This window comes from Notothenia coriiceps, unplaced genomic scaffold (assembly GCF_000735185.1).
Source record: "Notothenia coriiceps isolate Sejong01 unplaced genomic scaffold, NC01 NC01_scaffold00009013, whole genome shotgun sequence".
Lineage (NCBI taxonomy): Eukaryota > Metazoa > Chordata > Actinopteri > Perciformes > Nototheniidae > Notothenia > Notothenia coriiceps.
The window spans coordinates 319072-329157 of record NW_011341714.1 but is presented as its reverse complement, the minus strand read 5'-3'; the positions used below and the strand labels follow the sequence as shown (position 1 = coordinate 329157).

General features: G+C 40.8%; 1 protein-coding gene across 1 annotated transcript in view; it reads left to right on the top strand.

The window, feature by feature from the left end:
• Window positions 1–2890: 2890 nt before the first annotated feature.
• LOC104945048 (heparan sulfate glucosamine 3-O-sulfotransferase 3A1-like) overlaps window positions 2891–10086 on the top strand; it is a 31236-nt gene continuing 24040 nt past the window's right edge. The window contains exon 1 of the mRNA XM_010770678.1: window positions 2891–3726. Coding sequence (XP_010768980.1) covers window positions 3164–3726 — 563 coding nt within the window. The 5' untranslated portion in view covers window positions 2891–3163. The remainder of the gene's footprint in view (window positions 3727–10086) is intronic.

Here is a 10086-nt window from a genome sequence, read left to right as displayed (position 1 = left end):
GTTGAGAAACGCAAAGCCAATTATAATGGCAGTAAAGATGTCTCCTTCAAACTGACAGCTCCCAAACCTCAGTTCATAAACCTGTCTCGGGAGTATGTGCATGGCTGAGACACGGTCTAACTACTTGGCCAGCGGGGCAATGGAAAATGTTCCTGCATGACTTTATTTTTCACTGTTGATGGTGCATTTGAGAGAGCGAATGCACAAGTATGGTTTATACATTTCCATGAAACAACAATCAGATGCAGAAAATTCAGCCGTTTCTTATTTGGTTTCGTCTTGGCACCCGTTGGCTTTCCCATGGCCTGCCCTGAGAATGTGTTCAATATGCAAAGTAAATGCGAGATTATATTCAAAAGGATAATAAACAATTTGTGTTTGTTCTCCCCTAAACATTTAAACACCCAACCCAACATCCAAGATTCCAAAAAGGCTGCGTCAGGGTAACCATAGTGCTGCAATTTGGATAAACGGCAAAGATGAAAGCCGAATTACGTTTTTACATGCCTTCTAGACTGCTTGCACATTTTTCTGAAGGCACAAATGTCTGGGTTTGTAATTACACACTAAATGCTGGGTTTTTTCCGAGGAAGTATGTGTCGCTGCACAAACATTAAACCCTTCTGAGAATGGGTACGTTGCACAAAGCACGTCGCAAGATTTGGAGTACCTACTCAGTCGCCCTTGATGACAACAGAGCTATTAGAATAATCAACGGACACTTGGCACAAGTGTTATACGTCTATGATTTTCTCTCCTCACATTGTTTCATACTAATCATTTGGAGGTCTCAAGGTTTCTTTTCAAAGTGAATGGAAAGTAAATAAATAACTTTACTCATGTACTATACTCAAGTACACTTATGAGGTATTTGTGCTTTACTTCCATTATTTGCTGTCTGTATTTCCCTTCCACTACATTAAAGAGGAAAATATACTTTTTTTAAATTAAAAAGTCATTTTGATTGGGCGATTTGATTAATTAGATTTAATAGATTCAGTTAAAAAATAAATTAACCTTAGTAGCTGGTATAAACAATTTGTACAGATTAAGCTACCCAACAGTATACAAGTAAGAATATTATCTACTTAAAAGTAGCTCCATGTTGAAAAACACTAGATTAAAGTTACATAAAATAACTTTTGATAAAGTATATATTCCTGAAAATACATATGTAATTAATTAGACTTCAAAAGAGGAGTTAGGATTTGCAGTATATCTTACTTATTCTTAAGGAAATAATCTGAATACTTCCTCCACCATAATACATTAAGAAAACAAGTCAATAATGTTATATAATATAACACTCCACGTGGCTAATTTTGTGTAATGGGAATTTTGTATACTTTCCATTAATTGTACTTTGAATGATGGACCTTAACTTTTAGCTACATTTATTGTTTACTTGAGAATTTGATCTGAGTATTTCTCCAAAACTGGGAAAAACTATCAATCGGAGAAGTAAAATCAAAAACCTGCTTTTTTGTGTGGAAGAAATGTCTATTGCCCTGTCACGTTAATCATGTCTGACCCCTCAAATTCATCTCTGTTGGGGGTCCGGACCAAGAGGGTGGGGACCTCTATGTAGTTACTAGGCTGTCAGATTGTCCTTTTCATAACTGTTTAAATACATAAATTAATTAATAAAATGTGCTATAGGTATTCTAGTAACTTTTAGCATTACATTTGTCATGAAAAGAAAGAGACATGACTTCTTTAACATAATTATTCTCCCAGTATTTGTCTTCGATAAGAAGGAGAGTGAAGCCATTTGACCTCTATGAGGGAATGCTGGGTGCCATCACAGTCGGTTTGAGGGGGTCGAACATCTCTCCAGTGTCAAGGAGACAGAGAAAAGACACAGGGTGTGATTTGTTAAATGCGGGACACCCCCATGTATTGTTTCGACAACATGGGGGACATCTGGTGCTGGCAATACAGCCCAGTGTCGAGGTCTCCATCCTCTTTCTCAAGCAGTGAGCTGTGCAGCATTGAAGCACTGCCTGCACATTCTCATGCTAATACTCAAAAGGCAAGAGCAGATGTGAAACATTTGGTTCTGTTCTTGTTCACTTGTAAAGAAATAATGCGCCCCGTTATCATTATTTCACTTTTTTTGTTCTTCTGCATGTCGTAAAAAGAGTCTGTGGTGGAGGACATCTTCTTTGGTGGCCTAACTTCAGCTGCATGTGGAGAAACGGTCCCACGAGTGTTTTGAAGAACTGAGGGTAGATTTATTTTGGCATCCTTAAACAAGCTGCATTCGAAAAATGTTGGGACGATGCACCAAACAAACATATTTATAAAATTATCCTGGCAAGCTTGACAGCCGCTTCTGTCTGTTTGTAAACAGAGATGGTGTTTGTGTGTTTGGATGTTTTTTAGCATGACTTTTTCAAGTTTCAGCAATCAATAACCTATTTTGTTGGATGGTTAAGTGTTTATTGTGTTTGATTATACTGTATATGTTAACTCTTTTGCACAAGTAATAGGAATTAAATAAATAAAAACTAAATGTTTATTTCAAGTAGAATTTCATTTAAATAAAGGATAAACTTAATATTGAAATATGTGTGTCTACATTTTACAAATTTGCAAAGGTGCTTGTGTTATGTTACTTGTATATTATTGTATTTTCAAAAGTGTATCTTTGCAGCATTTATATCCACTTCACAACTTTATTTTTGCACATGGAAATTCCCTTTAATTCGCCTGAGATGTTGGGTGTATCAGTGTCTCCTCCCACCTGGAACATCATTGGCTCATGTCTGCTTCTCTCTTCATCTCATTGGCCGAGGAGGTGCCAGTCAAGCAACCTGACATGCGAGGCAAGTTTACAACTCTATACACGTGCGGGTGGTACATCGGGGCTGGTGGTGGCATCCTACAGAGAGCAAGGAAAGAAGAGAGAGTGTCACCTGAGTGCGTACATCGTTGCAGAAGTAACTGCGGGTGGTTATTTTTGGCTGTTCTTGGTCAGTCTGGGCGTCATCTTTCTCACCTGTGCTGCCTGCAGGTATCATTTGTTGTCTTTTTTGGAGGTGTTATCCACAGCACACCGTGGATGAAGAAGCCTCACTCCTCGGTTTCTTCATGGCAAGGAGAGTCAATATTGTGTGCCTAGCATGGCTGCGGCTCCTGCACCGACCTCCCTGGGACCGGTATGGCTTTTAGCCGCATCAGTAAACTGGACCCCCCTTGCCGAGGCATCTTCAGGAAAGCGGCGGTCATGCTGTGCACCCTCTTCACCTCCCTCTTCCTTCTGCACTGCCTCACCGCCCGCTGCAGCACCACTTCACCAGTTAAGGCGTCCTCCGGCCGGGCTGCGGGGCTCTTCGAGGACTTTAGGTCAATGAGGACTAAAAGACTTGCGTACCAGTGGACACCCGGGTCGGAGCTTACGGGCTACGGGGTCGCCAGGCGCTCTTCACGGGTTCTCGCGGATGAGCGCTCGGGGCAGGTATCCGAACTGCCCGAGGAGGAGTCTTTCATCTTGCCGCCACCGGATTTAGTTGCTTCCCGGAAAGTGTCGCCGAGGTTCGCAGGTAAACTCAGTCCGCTCGGGGAGGGGAGCAAGAAACTGCCCCAAGCTCTCATCATCGGGGTGAAGAAAGGAGGGACCCGGGCTCTGCTGGAGTTTCTCCGGGTTCATCCGGACATCAGAGCCGTGGGAGCGGAGCCGCACTTCTTCGACCGAAACTATGACAACGGACTGGAGTGGTACAGGTGAATAATTAATTATGCTGATTAATAACATTTGCTTTCAAAACCTAGTGAACATCTGAATTTAAACTATTTTTAGACCCATGTTTATTAAGCATAAAATAATATAGGCTACTATCAAACTGAGGTACAATAGCCTACTATATGAAAATGCCTAAATGAATTAATGTCCCTCTTTTAATAGGCTCAACTTCTGTATATTGTTATTAGTCATTAAATTGCCATGATGATAGATTGTGTTTATCCAACTTTTTATTATGCCTATACTACTCCCTCACTGAAAGATTAGTCTACACAACTCAGAAATCTTTATTTAACATCTCAACATCCAAAACTGCTGCTGGATAAAGCCTGTTGATTTATTACTCTACATTAGGCCTGCTTTCATTAGATGTTATCAGGCAGCTCATTCTGTTGCACATTTTAGGGTTGACTGCCTCTAAGTGGCTTTGGTCGGGCCATAGTGCAATCATGGTTTGTTGCTTGATTAGGCTGGGAAATAAGACAAGGATTCAAGTTTTAAAAAATCTAAACAAGTTTCAATTTACATTTTCTCAGCCGAAACATCAAAACATCAAACAATGCCCTCTAAAACTTCATACAACTACACGTGCTCGGAAAACTCAAACCGGTTTTACCCTATGTTTAATTTTTTTTTAAATCCTACTTAATTTAGTTCAAATTAGGTTAATTGTAAAGAAAACTGTGCTAAATATTCAATCGGTACGTTTTTTTAGAACTTTTTATAAGATTTATTTCCTTTGTTTAACCAACCCTTCAATTAAACCTAGACATAAATCGTATTTTTTGCAATTTCTTTTTTATTATTGTTAATATGCAAATCAACAAGTTTTCCTTGCAAGTTACAAGAAGCCTAAATTAAGCTTCTAATCTAGAAAATTAAATAAATAAACGTAATGCTTAAATGTGCCGACCACTAAGTGTATAACAAAAGTTTAAAGAGGAATCATTTACTGCAGATAAATGAAGAGTAAATTGTGCCGAAATAGTAATTTGCAGCATTAAACACTTTATATCATGTCGCCTTTTTTTTAACATCTTTTAAGGTCAAAAGCAGAAGTTTAGTTTTGTTCATCCTTTATTTCAGTATGGGCTTTTATAGCATCGTTTCCAGCCTCACCCAACAAAAGTGCAACTTTAGAGAAACTCTCATCCCACATAAACACACATTTATTTTCTGTCAAGGTCCCTATCCCCGTGTGGAGAAATATGCTGCATTTTCCTTGCTCAAGGTGTGTGTGTGTGTGTGTGTGTGTGTGTGTGTGTGTGTGTGTGTGTGTGTGTGTGTGTGTGTGTGTGTGTGTGTGTGTGTGTGTGTGTGTGTGTGTGTGTGTGTGTGTGTGTGTGTGTGTGTGTGTGTGTGTGTGTGTGTGTGTGTGTGTGTGTGTGTGTTGTGTGTGTGTGTGTGTGTGTGTGTGTGTGTGTGTGTGTGTGTGGAATAATGTCTCTCCCTCTCAGTGGTTCTCTGTCTAATGGGGCATTGCCGCTCTGTTATTAAGAAGGATTAGGGCCATAATGAAAGGTTACCTGAGTGTCTCAGGAGGTATAATTCACCTTTTGATTGAGTTAACACTACACACAGCATCCTCTAAAAGCCTGGAGACAAAACTTTTACTCTCCCTCACTGACAACTCCCTCCAGACCCTTCTCGCTCACCCCCCCTCCTCCCCCGAACACTCTGGCTCTCTCCCATCTCCCACTCACACACCTCCCTCTTTGTGCCTCTCTGAGAGTGAACATTCTCTTTTCGCCATCACTCTTTCACACCCTTCTGTTTACCTATTCATCCATTGTGGGGTTTTATATCCATGAGGGTCCCATCTATCCCGAGGAGTTGCCAAGATTCTCTGGAATTTGGACCATGCCTCGAAGGACAGACCTTAGTGCCGGTTCCCCTTAATGCCGTCCATTTAAAACAGAAGGAGCCTTGAATTGAAAAGAGGAATAAATAACTGTTGCAACAGCATGGCCCACTCTGCGGGAGTTCATCTTGTCACCTCTCCTCAACAACGTCTGAGAGTCTTCCTGTTGATGGTTTTTGTGGAAGCTTTTGAAGATGTTGGCTTGAGGTCATGTAAAGGTATTTTTCTGTTTACTCTTTGAAAGCAGGAAATCAGCCTGATTGCATCAACCCCTCGTCATCAAATGGCCACAATCTTGGTTCCGCAAAGCAATAATAACTGTGCCAATGCCGAAGATTTCATGGCTGCACGAACATTGAAAACAGACTATTGTTTTCTTTATATTTAAAATTGTCAAAACTTAAGAACAAACTCTCAACTGCTAGCAGTATAGCCAGTATATTGCTGTCCTTCAAAATAAAATACAAATTAAACAACTATCTGTAAACAAGACCCGATTTTCTGTGAATAATCACCAAGTCCAATTTGCTTGAGTTATGCGATTCCTTTCATTAGCTGCAGTGAATACTTAAAACGTAGAAGCTCCTGTCTCAGGAGACTCTTTGTTTATTGTCGAGGCCGATATGTGTCCCTCCGCATGAATCACTGGTCTCCATGTCCCTATGGGAATGTGTACTGTAACACCTCTAAGCTCTTTATGTGACGTGGCAACATCTCCCTACTTTTCCAGCTTTCTCAGTATTAAACTTGTCTGGCTTGTTATGGGAATTTCCACCAACTGCCCTAAAAACTCCACGGCGCACACCCAAAGCTATGATGCAAAAAGCTTTGATTTACTGAGGATAAAATGTCCCCGTTTGACAGAATGGCTGTCAGAGCATGAAACATTGGAAGCTTTTTAATTTCTCTTTTATGTGGTCTAAGACTCCAAAGAGTTGGATAAAAGTTTCTCTTCCCCCGTGCATTTCTTCAATTCTTGGTAACGGCTTTATATTCCTTTTTTATAATTTCGCTGTTGAGTTTTAAACTTAAAACATAATTTTAGCTCCGTGAATTTAATGTGTGTCTTGCTTTTCCTGCCCTTTTGACGTTGAGTAAATGTAAACCTTTTGTCAAACAGGAAACCAACACCCCGTCTGTCAGTGTTACATTTCCCTGCACATTTCTCAGCAGTGTATCCGTATAATCACGTACAACCTGTTAGGCTTTTGTTGTGGAAATGGACACTCGGAGTGAACAAGGAGGTCGCGCACAAACACTGTGAACTACAGCAGAGGTCCAGGCTATAGAGTGCTCAGTATTATGTTTTTGGCCTACTTGTGTTACTGAACACCCGGCTTTCACCTGTCTAGACCCAACCGCAGTTCCTGTTTGATGTCTGCAGAGCGGTTGGATTAGGCTTCACCAGATCCCTTAATGGGTTAATTATCCTTCATAAAAACATGCGTGACCCGTTAAACACAAGGGCAAAGTGCCACCAAGTCCGCCACACGCAACTTCGTCTAGATGCAAACCAAACACAAGGAATAATTACACACACACACACACACACACACACACACACACACACACACACACGATCTTTGTGTTCCCTACAGTCTACAATACATAGACCTTAAACAGACACACAAAAAATTCCAATAAATCCAGGAAATCAATAGGTGTATGGCAGCTTATATATCAGCAAATATTTTGTGTAAAGTGAATCACTTAGTGTATCCATGTCAGCGCCTCTTTACTTATTTTCCTAGATGTATTTGATACTTAAAACCATGCTTAACTAGAAAAGCAGAGAAGTCACATTGAATTAAGGGTTTCCCTCTTTATAAAACTGGCGTTGTTTGGAAGAAAGTTCTGTAATGGTAATAAAAAACGGCTCTTGATCATAAAAGTAGTGAGGATTTATGTTAGAAAGCGGCAATGTCGGGCTGATTTATAATTCTGTGCCGTACAGCATGTGGTACAGTCCGAGTGGCAGGACGGCTCCAAACAGTGAATCTAGATTATTTATTTGTGTAACTGAAATGTAAAAAAATGAAGATCCAGATGTACAGGATAATATGTAATAATAAAAAAAAAAATCTTCATTACTTATTAGCATTTTTCCTACTTCAGGCTAACCAGTAAAGATTGTTGACCCAACTTCATTAGGAAGTACTTTACTTGGCAATTAAGAAAATAAAGACACGTTTGTGCTGACGGTGAAAAGCTGTTGAATTCTCTTTGAAATGAGGGCGACTTGCTGTTTCTCTGTTGGCTGTGTTTAGAGTGTGCGGCAATTATTTGGGTGGCAGATTGAAACTCTGGCCTTGTTCGCTGCTGCCTGACTTTTCACTTGTCATTCTGAGTGTGGAGAGTTTTAGGACTGGTGGAAAGCATGACACAATTCCAACAGGGAGTGGCTTGATGTTAATAGTGAAGAATTTACTTAAGACTTCTTCAGTTATGTGTTTTTATAGGACGATAAGCTTGTTGTTGCAGTCGCTTTAAGGCAGCGTCCACACGATAAAGGCCTTTGCACACCAGGAGTGTGACGGATAAACAACACAAAAGTGCTAAATGCTTGCCTGTAAATATTATATGTCTGTGGTTTTTAGTGTGCAACGTAAAAATGAAAAGACTTGATATGTTATGTGCTGCCTTTGTGAAGGTTGAAATTAGTTGTACGGTTTCAGTCTATGGAGCGTCCGTCTAGTCATTTTACAGTTCTCATACATTTAGGCGCAACCTAACATGTTCCACACTACGGTGATGCCTTTATTTGCGCTACTAAAGCGCATTCAAATTTGCGTTTATGGAAACTAATACGTAGCTCTTTTGCAGGATTTTCCTTCTGTAGTATTTTAATACCTAAAACAACTGTTACAATATATCAAAGTGCAAGTTAATCTTTGCCAAAAAATCCCTGATGCATACATTCGTTTTCTTAAAATATAACCAGTTCACAAACACATTGGCAATTGTCTGAAAACTTAAACATGCACTTAAGCTGTAACATATGTATTGTTTATTGTTGTGTGGCTGCACCAAGTTGTTATGACCAAACTACACCAGCTGGAACAAGAGGCCATATTTAACTGTGTATACTATGTGTGCATATTTATGTAAGAATGCAAACCGTAAGCACCTCCAGTGTACTGTTGGCGCTCGCTGATGCCCTTGGACGTAACTCGGCCTGGAATAAATGATGACATGTTCCTTGTCAGAACGTTCCTTCGATACGAATATAGAGTTCAAAATAGTTTTCCCAACCTGCTCCCTTTGCAACACATTTTCTAGCAACTCCTCATCAGCCAAAATGTAATTATTTACATTTGAAATGTTAAGTTATGTATCTTTGTGGGCAAAAACGTATAGTGTATCATTTTGGACTTTTATGTGAGGCTTTCCAAGGAGCCATTTGGATTCCTAGAGAAAGATCTTGGCGTGGTATCTTGGAGGTAACATTCTAAATTAGTTAGACATGCTTCGTCATGAACAGGATGTGGGAATGAGACTTATTATGGAAAGGAGAGGTTTTATATACTACCATGTATATAAAACCTGCAGGTCTACATTAAAGTCCTTTCCAAAATAAACTATCTTTGGCATGGGGGCCTCAAAAGGAAGTGCGTACTTAAATAAATGTGTTACTTTAATTTATTTTTCAATAGAAAAGGGGGGAATTCCAATATAAAAGTAAACTAAAATGTATTTTTAATTATCATGATAATAAAAATAATTGACCTATGTGATATAAAAAAGCATTGTATAGTGTTTTTTACAGGTTGTTTGGCAGTGGATCTGTTTTCTAGATTCTAGTACATCTGTTTTAATGGAGAGGCAGGTGGAGTAGAGGACCGGCAGAGGAGGGTGGAGGGGTCATGGTTGGGGTTGTAGAGGGCACGACCAGCGGACGAAACGTGATCACCAGAGACCTCCAGAGCATGAGCTCCGAGCTGCCTTTGGATCGTGAAAGTGATTATCAGGAAGTATAATTGTAAAAGCGGGACGCTCACCTCCTGCTGAAGGCATGCAACCCACCCATGACTGTAGTCCCCCCTCCTTGCCAACTCCTTGACCTCCGCCACCCCCACCGACATCTTTGCATGCCCTTAGCAGCTGACCCTAGGAGGCCCCATGCAGGGGAGGCAGATAGAAGCAAGGGGACTATCCAAAGTAGTGCCTGTCAGCAGCTGCCCTCTGGCATCCTGGGAATCTGCCCCCCGATGGGTGAGTGAGGACAGGCAGCAGGTGCAGGGTGCTCTGCAGACACCACCTGGATCTGCACCAGACGCCCACACCTGATGGATTCACCTGGCACACCTAAAATAAGAGCCGTTTGTTGACTTCTTAGCTAGCTGGTTACTTTCATGCACATATTTCGGGCCTCAAGGATCAGGAACCCAGGAAGCTTTGATGAACATGTGCAGAAAGAGAGTGTGATTGATCACGGTGAGGAGGGTCACTGAGAGGGCTGCCACAGAATGTGCCACCCTCA